The following is a 22,009-nucleotide window of genomic DNA, read 5'->3' as shown; positions in this document are numbered from 1 at the left end:
AAGTGACCTGATCCCTTTCCTATTTATGTATCACTTCTTAAAAATATAAATACAAATACTGTTGTTCCAAGTCAATAATAGCTGAAACCAATCTAAAATCTCTGCACTTCGTTTTCAGTTTGAATGCATTTTCTTTTTTTTACTATTCTCTCTCTCTCTCTCTCTCTCTCTCTCTCTCTCTCTTTCAAATGGTACAATATTTTGATCAAAGAGGCTAGATGTAGAAATCCAAAATCCACTTCTCTCACAAATGTATCTTCATGGATAATGTCAAGGATAAGATGCATCACTATTCTAAAGGCAATAGGAACCCAGGTCGGAATTGTTTAAAAAAAAAAAAAAAACTTTCGGTTTTGTATTCAAAATAGAAAACACAATTATTCTTATAGCAGGACAGGGAATCAACAGAATCAACAATTATGGGGAATCAAGGCAGATTAATTCATTCAGCGATTGAAGAAACACTGTCTCTGTCGCGGAAGTGCATTTGTTTGTGGGAATGTTAAAATGTATTCCTCAGGAACTCGCCTCCTGGGCTATCAGGAGCTGCCCTCAGCTATGGTTTGACCTTTGACAGCTGCCTGAAGTGAACCAGGACCATGTGATGTAACATATACTTCAGCAAATGAAGGAAGCTGGATATTTTGTGAAAGAAGAGCAGTGTATTTAAAGAATTACAGCACAGTTTATAATGATAATAATAATAATAATAATAATAATAATAATAATAATAATAATAATAATAATAATAATAATAATAAATATTTTTAGCAAGAATACCACAAGAGCACAAGTTAGAGTATGACAGCTTTTAAACCCATTGGAGATTTCAAGTTAAGGATACAATTTTATAAGTAACTTGATATCGGCAACTTTTTAGGAGGTGAGAACAATTAAAAAGGTTTAAATAAGCACATTACTAGTTCAATTAAGGGTTTGATTAAGTAATTGAGAACTCAGTTGGAATGAAAGCCAGCAGACACAGGGGTCCCTCAGGACTAGGACTGGGACTGGGAAACCCTGCGTGTAGAAGACACAAAAAATGCACACATTGTCAATTGCCTACTTATTACCTCATAGATCATATCAACCAATAGGGTAGAATTTACTGACCATTACTCTTCCACCAGGTTACCATGCAGTAGAATCTTGGACCAGTCACTAGGTTAGTTCCAAGCACTTTCACGTGATTTATAATATGGTACTAAACCTTTTAAGTGTGCAATACCTGGTCGAGAATCAGCCTTGTTTTCCTTCTTTGTCTCAAGACGCCAAAGAATCACTGGAGTTAATTATCTAGCAATTCAATCCAGATGTCTTTTGTATAATATTAGCCAGTAACAAAAACACACAGCCTAAAAATAACATAGTGCTGCAGCAGACAGGATTCACAGTGAGCAGAGCCTTTATTAATCTTAGTTTCAATAGCTGTCAACATGTTTGGAATAAGGGTTGTATTTTAAACTGTCCTCTAGCTCAGGGCTAGGCAACCCTGGTCCTGGAGTGCCACAATCCTGCAGGTTTTGTAGGTATCTCTTAATCATCAATTGCTAAATACCTGGAACACATTGTAATTCTGATCAATTAAGCCTATCATTTAATCAATTAGGGCTCAGGTAAAACAAAAACCACAAGTGTCTGTGGCACTCCAGGACCAGGGTTGCCTACCTCTGCACTAGCTGACAACATAATTACTAGACCAGGGTGCAGTGTGTTCAGTTCTTTGTATTTTCCCTTTTAGAAATTTAAAAAAGCCATATTTTCTGTCACTGATTATTATTATTAAGAAGAAGAAGAAGAAGAAGAAGAAGAAGAAGAAGAAAGAAGAAGAATATCTTTATGTAGCACCTTTCATGGTGGACCACCATCACAAAGTGTTTAGAGAGGTAGGCTGTGAACTGTGAGTTAATGCAGAGTCACTTACAATAGGACATTGATTTAACATCTCATCCGCAGGATGGAGCAAAAGGAGGCAAAGTGACTTGCTCAGGGTCACACAGTGAGTCAGTCAGTCGCAGAGATGAGATTTGAACCGATGACCTTCTGGTTACTAGAAATTGACTTTAACCACTGGACCACACTGCCTCCTACATACAATGTATGTATCCCTCTTTATCAGTTCAAATGTCTATTTATATCCTCAAACTAAATACACTCACCGCTGTTCATACAGAATTGTGTATATTTGAGTTTCAATGGTGTGTTAAAATAACTTGCTGTGATATCCTTTATTCCCAGTTGACCTTGAAAAATGTTTGCAAGATGAAAAAAAAACTGATTTTACACAATTTAAACGAAAGGATCACTGTAACAAAACAAAAAAACAAAAAAGTTAATTTGAAAAAACAATCTCTTGAAGTTTTTTTGCATAGCAAACCAGTAACCAATTCCATTACTGGTGTGAAACTTTGTTCCAGGAGACTTAGTTTGAGGCAATGTTGCTAATTATGGTCATGCAGGTTTACAATAGATGTAACTGGAGCATTCTACATGGTTAGATGTAGTTATTTAGTCCATCTTTCGTCTATTATCCTCTCATAGCCCAAAGGGATTTGTTCATTTGCTATTGCGTGTCGAGTCAATAGACTACAGCTTCTACTAATTCACTGAAGTTTATGTTTTAACTAGGTTCTGTTATGCATCAACTTAAAAAAAGTGGCAGACAGTAGAGTAGAAACATTGTTTTAAATTAGATTTATTTTAAATAAATTCTATAATTGTACTTTATTCGGACTGATGTCTTAAGAGTACATTCGTGTGATGAGACGACTAACCTACCCCTTTTAGAATGTCTCTAGCAAATTAGAGTGGTCACTCAAATCTGTTACCCGTATTTTAAGAATTCAGTTTTATATTGTTATTATTAATATTATCTTTTTTTGTGTGTATATATATACTTTACATTATAAAAAAACATCACACAAAATGAAAGAATCACATATTGAACTTTATTGAAAGTTAAAAAATATATATTTATATACATATCTTAGATTGTGTTTTATAACAACATCATTATTATGACATAATAAAACTTAACAATTTGAATCATTCTTAAAATGACAAATATCTTTAAAAAATCAGGCTCTAAACTAAACCAACATTCATTCATTCTAATCAAAAAGTGCACTTTTATAGTTTTTTTATACTATACTCTAAACTAGTAAAATATTATTATTATATTATTAATATTATTAAATAATAATAATAATAATAATAATAATAATAATCTTTATTTTTATATAGCACCTTTCATAGTGGACCACCATCACAAAGCGCTTTACAAGATACGAGACTAGGGTGTGTGAACTATGCATCAGCTGCAGAGTCACTTACAACAATGTCTCACCCAAAAGACGGAGCTGGGATATAATTAAATAAAGTTAAACAAAAATGAGGTAAACAGTATGGCAGTATAACATCACTGAGTATTTTGCTGATTGTGTAATGTACAACATGTCTTTATTGTACAACCCCAATAGATTTAATTAAAAGTTTTAGAAGTTATAAGCTGATATTAATATGCATTGATCTCCATTTAGAATGTTTACTAGGTGAAAATTAGGTACGGAGACTTAAAATGTGCCATCTGGAAGAGCATAAAATAACTTACATTGCCAGACAGGTATTAAAATAAATCATAAACCTCTAGGTAGGATGGTTTAATTACCTCCATGATGTGAAAAAAGGATTTGCAGGAACAGTTACATCCAGTCCCTGTTGGTGTAGTGGATATCTAATAAGTGATATATTGTATACATTTGTTCATACAAGGTCCTATATGACAGAACAACATTTAATCCTTAAAGACAGAATAGGATCTGATCCTTTCTGATTCTACCTGACGAATATATGAACAGTGCTTGACAGGATAGCAGCTGAATGTGTATGCAGCTTAGACTGTCAACATTCATCTCTAGAGTTTATGAAACAAATGAAAAACACAAAGAACAAAGAAAATGGTGTTATATTTCAATGTGCATTACTTGGGACATTGAAGTATGACTATTTCAAAGGGGGGGTCTACCTCGACAGTGCTTTGTATCTGTATTGTTTGTGGGGGAAGGGGATTTATAAGGTATTGGGGATGGGGTGGTGATGAAGGGAAAGGGGGCGGGGGGCCAAAAAACTTGATGATGTAATGCATTAATGTCCACATATCAATGGTCAGCACCAACCATTACCAAGAATAATTGGGTCACCATCCCAATATTGCTTAAATAGGATTTTATCCTGAAGGATTCACTGGATTGCCCCTATAGGATCCAATGACAGAGCTCTGTTAATATGGAAGAATCCTGGAGGACTATACAGGATTTCACTCTATAGGATCACCATTCACTCAGGTAAGTTCCAGCCCTGTTGGGTTAAAAGATATATGGTCCACTATGGTCAAGTAAGACTATATTTTTCTGTTTCATTATTATAAACCAAGGTCCTAAATATTGGCATTTTTAAAGATTCCTCTGTTACACTGTTGAGCCTGCAGAATTGAGGTTATTCTAACAATCTGATTAGTATCTAACAATGACTGCACATGCATCTCCCACTGACTGCCAACAATAATACTGGATGAAATAAAATGAAATGCAACTGAATGGAAAACTCTGTTTTAATATGTGGCACAATGAAAATAATGATCAGAAATGATCAGCCATTATGGGGACAAATGTTCACCCCACAAACAACAAACACTGCTGCCATAATTCACTAGGGGGTCAACCTTATTCCCCAGATTGAACCATTATTTACTGAAATGAAATTTATCCAACAAAACTGTTTTTTTGTTTTTTTTTTACACTGAAATAAGATTTTATCCAAAAATACACTGTTCTTAACTGCCAAAGATACCCCCACATTCAGTTGAGTTTGACACTTTAAGGTCTTGATGGATGATAATGTTTTAACGAACTAAACAGAACATTATTCTAAAGGATAATGCTTCATTAGGACTCATCAGTCCTATATGACTTGGTTTATTACAATCATGCAGGATTTTATAGCAAACCACCTCCTTCTAGCAGATAGATTTATACCACAGTTTTCATTGTACCAGTAAAGTTATCCTAGAATTGCGTCAATGAAATACAATCTACCACAATTACCGCTTTATGTCGTTAACTGTGTATTCTAAAGGGGTTTCACATTTGTTGGGGGGGGCTATATACTGTGCTGTATAATATAACTCTTCATATTCTTATCTCAACATTCTAGATGACTCATATAGATTCATGTTAAAGGTATTATTCAATACTCGCCTGAGATAAAGTGAGTCTGCTGCCTGCACTTTTGTGGTTTTTTTCCGGGTTTCCAAACTGAAGTTCCTCCCAGCGAATCCTCCACAACATGCCAGCCAGCTCCTTCTCCAGTTTCAGCTTTCTGTTTTAATAAATAATTCAGATGTTAATGGGAGATGGTTCTTGGCAGGGAATAGCATAGAAAAGAGCATCACTAATTAATTAAGAGGTTTTTTTTTCAAGTGTAGCACTTTCATAGGCAGTTGTTAATTGCCTAGGTGGCTAATTATGACAAAAAATGTTTAGAATGAACCAGTTGACTTTGGGGATCTATCAAAGAGTTCATATTTAGTTATCCCGTAAGAAGAATTCCCATCAAGCTCCAAGCTTTGGTCAGGATCCTGTTTAAAATAAATAAATAAATCGAACTTCACACAAAGAAGCAAATCCAAGGCAGTCAAGAGATACTGAAAAATAACTCACTCACAACCAGCAGCAACTACACTCTTTACCTATAGCAGATTATCAAGTTTACTTCGAGTGGCATATTATTACAACTGCTTCTACTAGTTTCCTGGTTAGATGCGCTGCAAACAAGTGTTTCTCTGTGTCAAAAATAGAGGAAATGGTACGGTTTCAATATTATGAAAGAAAAAAGTCAACTGATAATATGAATACGCTATTTACTGTACTGAAATTTTTACAAATATAGCTATACAAATTTAAACAATGTTTTGTCAAGCACATATTGATTAAAGCATTCAATTTTGCAGTTCATAAAACTATCAGTGGTTTTAGAGTTTATTCTCACTGTTAACCAAAAAAAAGAATTATAACAGTCTTTCGTGTTTTGTGAACAGGAACCACAATTGGCAAAGCCTGTATCACAAGAACCCCATTTTGTGTAGTTTCACCTTTCGACACAAAGATGTAACTCAATGTACAAGAGGTGAAAAGCAAGCATTGCCAGTGCCAAGTCAAAGGAATCAGGTTGTATAGCGGTGTACTGTTCTACCATAAACAATTTCATGGGAAAGCACTTTCCAATCCCAGCTTCTATCATCTATCCCTTAAATGATACTGTAGGTAGCAATGAAGAGTCCAGCCAATATCATCATTTGTGTGCTTTGCTTTCTTAGAGAGCAAGCCAGAGTCGCAATGCAACCAGATTGTATTGTATGTCATGCTATGCATGATCGATTGCCTGATTTGTGAGCTGAGCTTCTGATCTTAGACCCAGCTGGCAATAATGGAATATAAGCTTTCTTATGTAAAGCATCATCCCACTAGAGTAATAATGTGCTCGCCATTCCAGAAGCCAGCTGTAACAGTTCTTTAGAAAACATAAAAATACAAAACCATGCTTTGGAAGTAAGAAGGTAATTAAATATTAAAAATTAGGCCATGTCTGCAATAATCTGAGGCTAAATTGGTATTTGGATCATGTTTTATGCACAGTTTCCCAGAATTTCCTCCCAAATTTAGGAATTCCTAAGAGATAATGTGGCTAATGTGACTTTCTTTCAAAAATGATTTTACTAAATTCAGTTTTTTATTGTTGACTTCAACACAGACTCTTCTGAGCATTTTAATGGTAACCACAACATCGAAGCATATGTGAGAAACAACTTTCTGTGACTTAAGCGCATGTCAGTATTTAACTGGCCTGTTCATTCATCAGATACTGGGTATAAGCATTTTAATTTGAGTTTACCATGACCATAGGCAGGAACAGCACATCAGCACAAATACAACTTGATTTATAAACCAGTAAGATGATATGAGTCATCCCAGGCATCAGATTCAAGGCACAATGGAAACACAGTGTGGAAATAAAATAGACTCCTAATCAAGGAAATGAAAGCTCTTTTATAGAATATATGGTAGGAATCTCCAGCTGTGGTCTTGGAGAGCCCCAGTCCTGCAGGCTTTTTATCTGTCTTTACATCATCAATAGCTAAAGAGCTGGAATTTAATCTTCACTAATTAAGCCAATAATTGGTGCAATTAAGCAACTGAGAGCTTGGTTGAAACAAAAACCAGAAGATCTCATAGCTCTCCAGGACCATGACTGGAGACACCTGATATATGGGAACCATTTTTTGTTTTGTTTTGTTATTAACTTAAATGGAATATCTTGTTTCGAGTATACTAAATATACAATAACTAAAGCCAACCTGTACCGGTATGTGTCAGAGCCACACATACATTCAGTTTCTGTCATGCAAAAGACTGAATGCCTGGTAGCTCTGTTAAGCATTTGCATGTCGATGCTTAAACAGGGACCAAAAGTGCTAAGTTTAGTTTTCCTTCTCTACGCTTTGAGTCCTGTATAAAACTGCATATACTTAAGTTATAATACACTGCTTATGACCTACAGTGCCATTTTAGTGCCAGATTCACTTGGCAATATGTGTTCAAAATCCACTGCACAGCTTTGCTAGTAATGCTGTGGTGGGTCTAACTGGTTTGCCTAGGCTGGCTTGTTACTGCTGACTTTTCAAGGGTTAACAACTCAATTATGACATCACCAGTTTGGCCAATATGCGCAGATGTTGCTTTTTTGTCTGCCCTCTCAAATCACTTCCTGTCTTCAATCAAGCCTGCTATACTGGCAGCACTGTCGTGGCCACAAATCACTGACGCATTTTGCTTGCTGTTTTAGTATTTAATTAATCAATTAGCTAATATCACTTTATATTACACTGTACAGTAAAATCTTTTTTTTATTATTTTTTAATCAAACTCCACCAAAGTTCCCTTTTTATTCTAAAAGCGTGGCGTTTTTTTTTTTTTGTTTTTATTTTTCTTAAATCTAATTTTCTTAATTGAGATAAATTCACAGGGAGGAAATGTGGGTATTCTAAAAGGTGTCTTTGTTCTCTGTATTGTGCCAGAAATGTATGAAAACTCAATAGAGGACTACTGTCTCTAACTAAAAAAAAAAGACATTGGCACACTGCATCAGTACTTTAACCCAAATCACAATGAATAATAATAAACAAACCCTACACACCGAGTCTGTCCTTGTTACATTGCATCCATTATGTTGCTGTCCTTTTTAATGTATGTAACGCATCTCCTCCTCCTACCATGTTATTCTCAGTGCAACTGCTAACACACATCTGAGGTAAAGCTACAGTATAACAATTCAAACAGAAACAATATTCATATGGTTTGTCTAATCTGTGTAAACCACAGATTTCTGATGGAGCTTTTATCAGTCTAATTAAGCACGTGATCTGTCGTTCTGACTATCATAATTGCCTCGCAAGGTATGGAAACATGGTTTAAAATACCTGCTGGTGCTGTGCTGTTTTGAATATCAATGTCCATTGGTTGTTGCCGCTTTCAAATAATAAAGTTGAGCTTTTGAATATTTTAAGGTACGGACCAAGTCTGTTTGTGTTAAAGTTTCTTTATATGCAGCTGTCACAAAATACCAGAAGCTTTTGTTTTTCGTCTAGAACCTATACTTGACATTCAGCTTCAGCCAGTAAGGCATCAGTGATACAACATGTTACAGCACCTGGGGAACAAGATGTTAAAACATGAGTTTCATTACATAGAAATATAGATAGAGAAAGAGATGTGATTCCTTTTAATGGACTAACGAAACAAAAAATAATCACAAGCTTTCAAGACCTCAAAGGTCTCTTTAGGTGAAAGTAGGAAAAAGAGATTGATGTTTACACTATCATCTCTGCACTAATACGGCTACCATTTCATCTATCCATTACATACCAATGAAACACAACTGTTTTCTGTCTTGCATGTACAGCTATAGCCAAAAGTTTTGCGTCACATAGAATTTTAGGATTGACAAAAACTAAAGGCATTTATAGCTTGTATTTAACATCATGTAATAATAAAAAACTACAAAATGATACACCAAAAGTCTACCAGAAGCCATAATAGTAGAAAAGTATTGCATTTAAGATTTCAAAATGTTACATTTTTAAATGTTTGTAATATTGTCATTAAGTATACGGAAAACTGCAGTGTTGGGCACATTACTGAAAAAAAGGAGCTTATTACTCATGACTCGTCTCTTCAGAAAAAAAAAACTGTCCTCACTTCATTAAAAAAGTAGAGTGCGATATTACTTGTTACATATTACTTGTTATATTTCTTTCTCTTGTCTTGTCCTCTAAAACAGTTGTGAATATTGTTTACTATTTAACTATACGTCTGGTAATTCTAAATGTGTCAAACAGTTTTTAAAATGTTTGTAGTATACATACATTTCATTTTTGGCACATAAACATAATGTGCTGTGTGTTTCCTGACTTAATAATTTTGTATTATTAAGAGACAATCATACATGTTAAAATTCAATAAAACCACAACTAGCCAATGAACAAACAACTATATGGTGATAAAGCAGTAAACATACTAATAATGGGGTGATGCAATAAATGGGGCTACCACTAAGCTAACTAGCAAACAAACAAATAAATTAAAGTGGTGTGTACAGTCAAGAACAAGACTGCACTCGATCTTGTCCTGATAAACAAAATATGCGGTGATAAACGTGTTTCCTGTGTACGAAGTTTTGGAAGTGTATCATCAAAATTGTCATGTAGGGATGCATATTATTTTTTTTCCAGGTGCCTAGACTTATTCAATGAAAAGGTTCAGAAAGACTGATTTGTTTGACCAACGGCTTATTATTGCCATTCAGCACCAAAATTAGAGCAATCTGGTGCGTCATGGTTAAAAATGAAAAGCCCACTAATGTAAGTGTACAAGAGAGAAGAGGGAACAAGACAAACTTGCTGGAAGTAGCTGTAATATTATCACTCCCATTAAAAATCTAATGCGTTACCACGTTATTTACAAAAAGTAATAATATTACAGTAACACGTATATTGTTTTTATCTTACAATCTTTAAATTGAAGAAAATCAGAAAAGCCAGGATAAGTAAAAGTGAAAAGCACCATTGCTGTGGTTAACTTGACAGAGGTTTGTATTGGAAACTCTGTTAAACTGATTCATAACAAAGCACAGATTTTTCTATTTAAAGGCACTTGTTTCAAAGGTATTGTCAGCACCTGAACACAGGCTTTGCGCGCACACTGCAAAATACTGTACCCTACACTGGGGCTTTTGTTTCATAGATCCCATATGTGAATACCTTTACAGACCAACCCCCCATTTAATTGCAAACCTCTGTTTCTCTTTAAACATCAACCAATATCAAGTGCGGGCCAGGTTTCAAAGTTATTATTAATAAACCATTCAAAGAACGGAAAACTCTTTATAGTGGGGTTAAAGGAAAACAGGAAATAAATCATAAAGAGGAGATTATAAAACCGGGGAGGTAAAATCTATATAAAGGAGTAATACATTTTGGGATTATCTCAAAATCATAAAACAAACTTGTTATTAAAACTGATGTTTCCCACAAACATGGTCAATTTTGCACTAACATTAACGGGCTGTGGTGAAGCATTGCTGTCAAGGCTGGATAGCAGCAGGAATAGCAGACGGAGGTGGTGGAAGACTGCAATTCAGAGCTTCTCGTGTACTTTTATTAACAGAAAAACAAAAACAAACACAAATCAAAATACTAATTAAAAACGCACCCAAGCTATGATATCACAGCACAGCGACAGGGAGCACTCCCTGCTGCCCCTAGTCATTTCCCTGAACTAACCAACCCAGAACAAAACATCTGTCTCCTCTTTTAGACCATGTGACTGGGCTTAATTGACCCTCAGTTAATCAATCAGCCTCATTTTGCACATGGATTTGGCAGGAGTGGGAGTTTAACCCCACCCCTGTCAAACACACATTCAAAATATATCAAACTTTATTTACAACAAATTACATACACAATATTTACACATGGAGAGCCTCAGCCCTGACAGAGAGGTTAATATTCAAGTGTTTTGCGATGAGCTAATTTTGCACTGCATAGTTTTTCAGTAATATTTTGAAAATAACTTTAACACAGAGCAGTCACTTGTTCACCTGGCTCCATTGCTCCCATACATAGGGTTGCCACCTGGCCCCATAATTCTGGAACAATGCAAGACAGAACAGGATTTTGAAGTTGAATTGAGCCCTAAACCTTTGCTAAATTGATTCTTTTTATTTAATTACCTCGAGGAGGCATGACAATACAATAATAGCTTTTAACGAACTAAATAAATAAATAAGTACCATCATCAATATTTATTTATTTTATTAATAGTTTTAAATATATAAAGTTTATTTAGTTTTTAATAGTATATCACCTTCTCCTGCTCAAATCATTAATACTGACCAGCTGTTCACTATTCCTGACACCAGACAACGTGAACACCTGATCAGTGTTATTATTTAATTGGGCGATTCAGTCTAAATTAGGGCTATATATTACTAATTAACAGGATATAAATAACAACTTTTAAATATTGAGAACTGAAATACTAATTTTACAAAACAGAAAAGTATCTTGAATAAACCTACACACATGTTTTTCAAGATGCTTTTTATATTTTTTAAGATTTGTATTATCACAACAATTCGGATAATTAAGATGCAGTATAAATTAAGCAAGTGCTTAGTGCTCAATTCATGTATTTATTTATTTCAGTTTAAGGGCAACTTAAAAAACATTTCCCGTCCCAAAGTGTTCCAGAATTACGGGGCCAGGTGGCAACGCTATCCATACACCTCATTACTGTTTCTCAGTGGACGTGTTGCTAAGGTTGAACTTTCAATCCGAAAACAGGAGCATAAGTCCATTTAGCGCTATTGTTTTACACCTAGTTCCAATGAAGAGCAAGCTATAAAACAGAGTGTTACCAATGTCAATCATTTTGGACTCTCCATGATGGTTTTCTATTCAATTGATAATTTCACCATTTCCAAAATAAGCTACTAAAGCAGGATAGAGGGAGCTGGGATGTTTTGTTAAATCTTGGAAATTTAAAAATAGCCTGATAAACACTGCTGTGCAAAAGTCTTAGACATGTTGCATTTTTCTACTCTGATACATTATGAGCATGAACAATTTACTCAAAGCATCCACTAGTGTTTTCTGCTATTATAACACCCTTGACTTATAAAGAAGGAAAAACATTGAGTGAAATAGCTCACATCACTCGATTCTCAAGGTGTGGTATCTGAAGCATAATCAACAAGTACAGAGAAACATCATCTTTAATTGACAAACCCTGGATAATCAATGTGAAAGGTCAGGCATTATTAAGGTGACAAGTGATGCCTGTGATAAACCTCAGAAAACATCCTAAATGAGAGATACAGTCATTGCAATTATATGATATGCATTGACAGCTCCCCAGCAATGTTCATGCTTAACTGCGTAGGGCTGAGAAACTTTTACTTTAAAATAGTTTGTGAAATTGTGAAGAGAGTTGATAAACTGATTTGGAACTTGACACTGCCTCTTAGAATAATCTTTGAAGATCAGTGCTCAGGGGGTCTGCCAGGCACAGTTGAGTGTGATGCTCCCACACAATGTATATGCTAACAAGTCTGCAAGCAGCTTGCAACTCTCACACAAACAGATTGTCTTCCACGCATAATACATGTGCAGCATTCTGCTATGAGTGGTTTGTTTATTCATGTGCATATAAAGGAGTAGTTATACATTCCACTGAGGAAACCTTAATGCCCATTTCATTCTGAACCATGAGTCAACTTGAATACCCTGAAATTACTTATTTTTTTTCCTTTTATTACCCATTTATTCCCTTCATTTCTTGCCCAACTACTGAACTCTAACAATAAAAAAAAATGCAAATTGTATTAATACAGAAGGGTAATCTCTGCTAAAATGTACTTCGTTGTGATCTCCAAAACAGAACTCCACTGCCAGTAACCTGATACTCATAAATGATAAAGCTTATAATTTTAGCTAAAATTTACCATATATACACCACCTAATTATAGAGTATTTAATAAAATATCTTCAAATACAAAAACACCCAAGCAACAATACTCTCAGCAATAATACACACAGCAGTTCCACATTGCTATGAACATACATTATAAGACCATGGTGTTAATTCCCATGATTTACAGTCTGCACAATACATTTGTAGTTATTCCCCCCCCCCCCCCCCCCCCCCCCCCCTCTCTCTCTCTCATACCTGTATATCAAAAAGCTGGATATTCCAAAAACTGTTAAGGCAAGGCCAGCTCCCAAAGCCACAATTTGAAAGACTGACATATTATCTGGAGGAAAAGAAAATAAGTTTTAAATATTGTCAACTGACATACAAACTTGCATCACAACCCTGGAGCTAAGCATAGAGATACCTATTCTGAAGCATGTGGAAAGGCTAATTTATATAATTGTATAAAGCAAGAAACTACTTAGGGGTGTATTTTTATTTTTCAAACCACAAAAGTGGGAACGATTCCTTTCAAAATGTATCTCAACACCAAACCTAATGATTTAACTATTTAAATATTAATCAATGTAAACCAAAAAATGTAATGAGTACTGACAATGCAGGTAATACAAGAAGCAATTGCATTATTGTTCTGTGTGGTGCCTTTGTCTCTGTCTTTGCACTTACAAATAAAGCCTGTGTCTTTCTGTTCTTGTAAACGAGTTGTTAGATCTCAGTTTGTCATATCCTGTAAAAATATTTAGTATCTCAGCAGTTAAATAATCAGTGTTCTTACTGTCCTTTCATTCTTTGGTGTTTACACAGTCAGGTTAAAAAGGTATTACTCGCACGCTTACTGTGTAGGAGTTGTTCTGGTGCTCAAATTGCTACACTACATTTCTAATGAAAAGAAAAACAAAGTGCCATACAAACCTTCTTTGCAGGAGGGGTCATCTGTATCAAATACGCAAGGAGGGTTATCCAGTGGGGGGTACCCTTTTGGCCACTGGATTTTTTCGTTCAATGCCCAGATAATTTGTTTATTTGTACCATTAAAATGAGCAACTATCTGCAATAAAATAAATAAAAAGGAACTGCTGTCGAATACTCTCTTTAATCAATGAAAGAATCCATTTCATACAATTCAAATCGATAGAACACTGGTACTGGTACTATTCCATACAATGTGCACAGTCATCAAGTGTGAGGGGAGCACACTACCATAATATTCCAAATATAACACACAATGGTTTTATTTATTTATTTATTTTCTCTTCAAGCTGAGTGAACATTATATATGAACTGCACATTCTATAGGGTTATAATAGGGTTATATACAAGCTGTGCAGATTATACATGGTGTGGCTATTATACACAAGGTGCATGTTATACCAAACACTTTTTTGAAAGATATATTGCATATCAAGTAACCCTTGTAAACATTTATTAAAACAAACCCTTTAATATGTTATCATGTGAGGCACAATGACCTATAGTATAATGTTGGTAATAATAACCCTTAAATAAAACTCACCCTGTACTCTCCGGTCTTGTGATCTGCCATTGCCCACAGATTGAAATCGGTCTCTCTGTCATTGTTGTTGTCTGTGCTCACTAGACCTGTGACACCTGTAAGGTACAAAATAATCAGACGCGTGTCTATTTGTGAGGCATGTTTTTCATTAAGAATGACAGACACAGACAGACAACACATGTAACTTATTTTTCAAATGATTCTGTAGTCAGATAGATAGACAGATTATACTTACAATTAACACTTACACTTGGGCTACAGTACAGTACCTTAACTAAGGTACAATTAGTTAGTCCAAGATCCACCAGGCATACCCTGTATCTGTAAATCACAATCCTGTAGGAATGGGGCTCATAAATAACTTATATTTTATGATTCTCCCATAATTGTATAGAACTAATATATCTACAACAATCTGTGTTTTATTTTTTTTATTTTTAACAAACATAACCCTTTTTTTTTTCCTTAAAAACATAAGTGGTCCATTTTCAAATCAAAGCTGCATTTAATTCAGCCCAAGAATCACAACAAAGGTTCTTTCACTGGGATCTTTGGCCTGGCACTTTCCCCATATATTTCTATGTTGCTGATCGCAGCAGAAGTGTAAACACACAGTGTTTGAAATTGATGTCAGTCATTGCAGGCTGTAAAAAAACCCAGGAGACACAGCTGCAGGAAACACATACTCGGAAAGCTGATGTGGAGGCCCAGCTCACAGACCGCTGCAATCATACTTTATGTTTTAGGTGCTGAGTTCTGGCATATTAGAAACACATTTCTGTGAGAAATATTGCTGGGAGTTACTTTTTGTTAAGGGGTGGTGACCCCTACTCATGCCTGCCAAGGACTTGCTGGTTTAGTAATTTCATTTTTGGCAAGGGATGTCAAACAAGAGTATCGTCCAGCCGTTGTAGTTTTGGCTGCAAAGCAGGTTGGACTGGGACATTTACAGACTCAAGAAAGGTACTAATGAAAACCTACTGTTTTTTTGCTATCCTACAGGCTTTACAATACAGTAACTTCAGTTTACTCATTTAGAACATCTGTACATATTACATATCAACATACATGTAACATGCACAGTGTTATGCATATGGCTGACATATCAGGTTAAAATCATTGTAAAACTAGAACTTACCCCAGAACTGCTGGTTTCGCATTCTCTGCGTAATCTGTATGCCATCCTTCTGGGAACCCCCTTCTGCTAAAGTCTCGTTAAGAGCCTTAGCATACAGCATGACTCCATCATAGAAACAGCCTGCTATAAAATCCACCTGCAATGAAACACAAGAATTTCTCTCTTTAGCTTCTAATAATGAACTACTTTCTTACATGAAAGGAATAGTATGCACTGTGCGGGAACGGATGGATGGACGGACGGACGACAACAATACTGTCATTACTGTCCTTTTTCAAAGGAAGGCCCTCCACCTCCACTCCAACAACAAGATAAAATGGCTAAATGACAAAACTGCTGAATGGCGATTCTGTGACTTAACAGAATTACAAAAATACTGTATACTACAAAGGAAAGAAAAAAACTTGCAGTCTGAACTTCAAAAAGTTTGAGTTTGGTTGCGCATATGGAGGAGTGAGACTTTTTGACTTTTAACTTTTTGGGAGAGTGCTAATAAAAACAGTGTTATTAACCACTATTAAAACCAGCCCTGGTGTTCTGCCTTTTCTGCACCGAATCTGGAAACCCAGCACAGTCGCTACACTGTTGTCAGAAGTGGAGGCAAGGCAGGTACCCCGACACGCACTTGGAAGCTGGCAGGGGAGAGTGTAGAAATGCAAAACTAGACTCGCCAAATAACTGGCACAGGCAAAACTAGATTGACCCAGCATCGACTTTGAAGCTTTGGACGAAACTAGACTTGTCCAAATTAATGGCATGGAAGAACCAGATTCTTAAGCGTTGGGCGAAACTAGACTGGCCCAGGCTAACCCCAAAATTCAGTGAAAACTGTTGAAAAAAAACTGTTGTTTTCAAGTTCTGGGCTAATCTAGTTTCCCCTGATTGGACGCGGCGAGTGCCGAAAAAAAAGTGGTAACTTCGGGATTCGCCCAGAAGCCCTTGGCGAAACTATATACACTATACACTATTAACACATACACTATTAACACATACACTATTCACAACATCTAACGATTGTGAATGAAGAGAATGGCAATCATGTGGTTTCAACAACAGCTGACTGTTTATTATTTAGTGGTGTAAATAGGGTATTAGGGCTATTAGAATTTAGAATTGTATCCCAATATCCATGCCCATTCTTTCACAATCTACCTTTTGTAGGAGGTGGTGGGTAGTTGCAGGACAGTAATTTAGCTCTTGTTGCAAAGGGACTGGATGAGTTATGCTATATTAGTTTTTAGAGCATCTTTTGCAGATTTTCTAGGTTGTCCTGCTCTTCAACAGTGAAGTTATTTTGCATACTGATGTGCTTCTATTGTTAGATATACTTCAGCTGCATACTGGAACTAATATTTATAATTATAATCAGCTGCTCTAGATTAATTCCCTCATGCAGAGATGTTAACATATCGGTGAAACAGCTGTAGTCCACTCTTAAAGAAACAGCACGTTTAAAAAAGAGATACCTTTATTATCCCAAGTGTAAGTGCTGCACTAATTCAATTTGGCACTGCAGCGTTTATTTTAAATTGATCAAAATGACTGCAGCCCTTAAACGAGGTCAGCAATTATACAAGGATGGCCTTTATTAATAATACTATGCTTTTCAAACGTTATAATATTTTATTAGGGGGTCAAGAAGAGCTACTTCCTTGTAGTGACCCCCGGACAACATCTCTGACGGCAAAAAGCTCTTCAAATCGAACTTCCCATGCAATGCTTAAGCAAAGCAATGTTGGGCTTGGTTAGTACTTGGATGGGAGACCACCTGGGAATACTGAGTGCTGTAGGCTGCATGTTAAGCTCATACGAATATATGTATATATATATATTTTATTACATGATTTAAGCCATTTTAGAAGCGGTGCCACGAGACGCTCAGATCTGCAGCACTAGAATCTTTTGTGTTTTGGGGATTTGAATACAGTACAGTACTGACAGTTAACGAGAGCCTATTAGGTGGGAGTTGGAATGTCAGTGGAGTATGTACCAGCGAATCAGGAGTGTGTGTTGGTTGCTATGGGGCAGGACAAGAAGAGGAGCGAGAACGGTAGTTGACCGTGATGCAGTTGTTTATCTTAATAAAAAATGTTACCTCTGAATATGTTTGATTTCTGTTCAAACTAAAATATACCCTATTCGTTTTTTGGGTTTTTTTTTTCTCACTGTAATTTACTGTTTGTTTGTAAATTCTCTGTAAGAGAAACCAAAACTAAATCTACTCATATATAGTAAGCAAATTTTCTTTTATATAATTGCACAGGACTGAGTTCAATTCCAATTGAATAAAAAACAAAACAACTAAACCCCCTACAAGAAGGTATCTTGGGCCAGCTTTTAGATAGCTCTTAGAGTGAACAGCAAAGCTCTAAGTTCCTCTGAGTTTAAGTTTTCACCATCCAAGCTGAGGATGAGGAAAATAGACAGGTCTTGTTTTATCCCCTGTGTTGGTACTGAACTCTGCTGGGAAAAAAAGGTAGGTGAAGGACTTCTGTGCTGTAAGTAGTTTATCTTGGGTTGTATTTTCAGGACTACCATAAAATAACATTTGCTTAATAAGCTGTGTGTACATTAGTTTGTATTACATATGGATTGACACTGCAGTCTCTTTGGGGGCGTCACATGTACATAGCCAGAGTTGCGAGTTTCTTTTTTTAATTTGTAGTATTTCAATTTAATACATATATTTGTTTTAAAAGCAGCTTTAGGTAAAACTAGGAGGCAGGTGTTTTTATTATATGTGGATTTACTCTCTCATGTTCTGTCAGAAGTACTTATCACAGAGCATTGTCACTGTGGTTTTGAATTCAAAATTTCAGCCCTCCCCACTGAAGTATCAGATGAACAGCAGATGCAAAAGACAACATTTACACTCCTGTAGTGAAGCTGCTGAATCCCGCTGCACAATTAACAATAACTACAAGCATTCATTAAAAATCTTAGATAATTACATTTTCAAGTACAGCTAACACTCTTTTTGCAATATTTCAGGAAGACAACAAAGAAAGGATCCCAAAAGAGAAAATCAAATCAAATAATATCAACAAATTGTCCTAAAATCAATATATGGTGCTCTATTTGGCATGTCTAGCATTTTAAGTCACATGGAAACATTATAGGAATAATCCCCAGTGTTATCTCAAAGCTCAGATAAAAAGTTTGTATGCTGCTGTATTTATATTTAAAGCTGTGGTGCATTTACTGTAAACTGGTGTCGAGTTTTAAGCCACTAAGCTTATTTACGATAAATCAATGTGCAAGAATTAGATGCCCAAGGTTCCCGGAGTAGGATTTTATTATTTTTTTTATCATTTATTTATTTATTTCTTACCAGAGAGTATTCCAGGCTCACATTGTAATCTTGTTTTGCTCTGGTATGAAGTTTCTTCTGAAAGTCTAAGTATTCCTGGTTGTTTGGTTCCCTGTATGTTATCACAAATACTGTCTAAAAGAAAAGAGAAAAAAAAGAAATCAGATAGACTGTTTTAACATACATTAACTATACCATAGCTTCACTGTATTAACATTTACATTATTGAATACATTATATAAGATCATATGCTCACAAAAATAACTATTATGTATGTCACAGAATTGTGTGCTAAATATAGAACATGTAAATACTAGTAAACAGTAACTGTGGTGTAACTTCTGTACGTAGTTCATGTACTGTGTATTGCTCTTTAGGGGTTTCTGGAACAATTATAACATGATATAGTAAAAATTGAAAGAGAGGATTCTTTCAGCACCCATGTATTAAATAACAACCTACTGAAATACATAGAAAAACATTTTGAAACCATTAATACAAACGAGTTGTGGCTTGAAGAGTATATTACTTTCAGAATATTTAGTTTCTTACTAGTTTAATGTCCTATTATGTGTGTTTTATATAATTATCAATTAATGTTTCTGTTTAGATCATTATAAGCCAGGCTTACTCCCAGAAGCTTGGTAAATGATGGAAACAGCAATAAACGTACACAAGTAACATCTTTCAGAGAAATCCTGAACTGCAACAGACAACTAGGAGTGAGAAAGTGTTATTTAAGCACAGGAATTGCACAGCACTTCACGAGCAGGTAAAATGTAATAAGTAAGTATGTGAGCACAGGGAATTGCACTTAATTCACGTGCAGTTGTACCTAGACTCCAATTGAATGATTGAGTAGCAATCGAGTCTCGGTACTGCTGCATAAAAGTAGCATGTTTAGAACAAATACATGTAGCTGTGACATTGAAATTAAAATAGCCTGTTGTGGCAGGGTGGTAGTGTGAAAGTCCTGCCTGTGCATGAGTGTGTGTGTGTTGGTGTGGGGAATAGTGGGTTGGCAGGGAGAGGGTTAAATTTCATCCTATCAAAACATGTGGGAATGTTGCTGGAGCTGACAAGTGAATAAATAATTAAGCAATTAATTAGGCTTAAAAATAGGTATTCACGGGCGGTAATTAGAAAGGATTAGGATTGAAGTTGGTGATAGAGGTGAAGGGCTGTGTGGTGTATTTTGTGTTTGTGCTGTGCTGTCTGCTTTGTTTACATTTTCGTGAGTCCTTATCAAGCCTTTTATTTTGACCAGTGTGTTTTTGTTAGTATTTATACCGTTTTGTTTTTGTTTATTTAATTGAATAAATAGTGCATTAGCTTATTTAAATATGCTGCTTTCTGTGTCCGAGTCTCTGCCCCTGCCGTTACCATCTAGACTAGGAGGCTACCATGCCACACCTGTATATCTACCTGTAAAATCTTCAACAAGAATATAAAATCAATATTTGACATTGTTTTTACATTTTTGTAGATTTTACCAAGAATTAAAGTTTGTTTTCTTTTTTTATTAGGCCGCCTTGCAAGAGACAATAACAAGGAATAAAAGCAGGCAGAACACAAACTTTTTTTTTTTTTTTTTTTGTAACAGTAATACATTTTCTTGATAATGGTTGTTTTTATGACGGTAACTATAAACACTTAAAATTACTTCTTGATGGTCATTGTGTTTATTTGAACTAACAGCTCTTCTAGAATGAGCTGACAAGTCACTTCCAGCTGTCACTGCAGAATAACTGTTTTACATGTTAATTTCAATGTTACAGCTAGGTTTTCCCAGACAAGTTTGTGCAATCACATGTAGTGTATGGCTTGACTGTTCTGGCAAGGTTTGTCAGATGTCAAGGTTGTACAGTATTAATTATTTATTTTATATACAGTAGTTTCATGCATGCTCTGTATAGGGTGTTGTGGCAAAGTGCCCGCCCCTGTGCTATTTATTTGTGTTTTATGTTGTACGTAGTGTGTTAATGTTGGTGTATAGTCATTGGTACACGGGAAATAATATGGGTTACGAGCACGAATGTGTAAAATGTATATTTGCATTTAGGAACAAGGATTGCACAGCACTTCACATGCAGGTAAAATGTAATAATATGTGAGCACGGGGAACTGCACTTAATTTATTCACGTGCAGTTGTACCGCGACTCCAATTGAATGATTGATTAGCAATCGAGTCTCGGTACAGCTGCATAAAAGCAGCATGTTTTCACTCACTTGTGGTTGTGTGTTCAGGAAGTGGAGAATGGGTGAAAGAGAGAAGAGAGTTCATTTAAAATATTAACAATCCTACAGCATGCTGGAAGTGCCAGCACAGTACTTGTTTAGTATTCATCCACTCGTTTGTTTGTCTGTTTAGTGTTAGTAAGTTTTGTTTGTCTATTTATTTTGGCTCAAGTGGCGTGTCCTGTTCAACTGTTTTATTTTCTGGTAATAATAAACCGCGCAGCAGCGCATTCATTCATTATTTTACTTGCAGTGCTGTTTATTGATTTCTGGTCTGACGTCACCCGATACAGCTGTCTTTGTGACAGGTGTATAAAAATAGTTTCAGTTTTCAATTAAAAAATGCAATTCTAGAAGGCATGTTGTACAAAATCGAAGCAAAACACTAACTGTATTACAAATTACTCATGAGAGCTTCTGTACCTTAAACACCTCCAATGGGTTGTGCCACTGGTCCTCTGTGTTCTGCCAAGGCTTGTTGGGCCCATCACCTTTGAGACTTTCTGCAAAGACATCCACATAGAAAATGGCATAGTCTTCTGTAGACAACCCTTCTGTGTGAAACTGGTACATTATCTTCAGGAAGGTATCCAAAGGCCCACAGATATAAATAACTTGGGGAGAGAGAGAGAGAGAGAGAGAGAGAGAGAGAGAGTACATAATGTTAAACATTACCATCTGTATACAAAAACTAACTTCTATA

The 22,009-nt window shown here is 35.7% G+C and overlaps 1 protein-coding gene across 1 annotated transcript in view; it reads right to left on the bottom strand.

Annotated features, from left to right (window-relative positions):
* LOC121315978 (atrial natriuretic peptide receptor 2-like) overlaps positions 1–22,009 on the bottom strand; it is a 55,814-nt gene that overhangs the window by 24,455 nt on the left and 9,350 nt on the right. The window contains exons 2-8 of the mRNA XM_041250636.1: positions 21,730–21,920; positions 19,089–19,202; positions 15,758–15,893; positions 14,620–14,714; positions 14,019–14,154; positions 13,341–13,425; positions 5,256–5,376 (exon numbers count right to left, since the gene is read on the bottom strand). Of these exons, the coding sequence (XP_041106570.1) occupies positions 5,256–5,376; positions 13,341–13,425; positions 14,019–14,154; positions 14,620–14,714; positions 15,758–15,893; positions 19,089–19,202; positions 21,730–21,920 (878 nt within the window). The remainder of the gene's footprint in view (positions 1–5,255; positions 5,377–13,340; positions 13,426–14,018; positions 14,155–14,619; positions 14,715–15,757; positions 15,894–19,088; positions 19,203–21,729; positions 21,921–22,009) is intronic.

Source organism: Polyodon spathula, chromosome 1 (genome assembly GCF_017654505.1).
Source record: "Polyodon spathula isolate WHYD16114869_AA chromosome 1, ASM1765450v1, whole genome shotgun sequence".
NCBI lineage: Eukaryota > Metazoa > Chordata > Actinopteri > Acipenseriformes > Polyodontidae > Polyodon > Polyodon spathula.
Note: the sequence above shows the minus strand (reverse complement) of the source record. Positions and strands in the feature narration are given on the sequence as shown.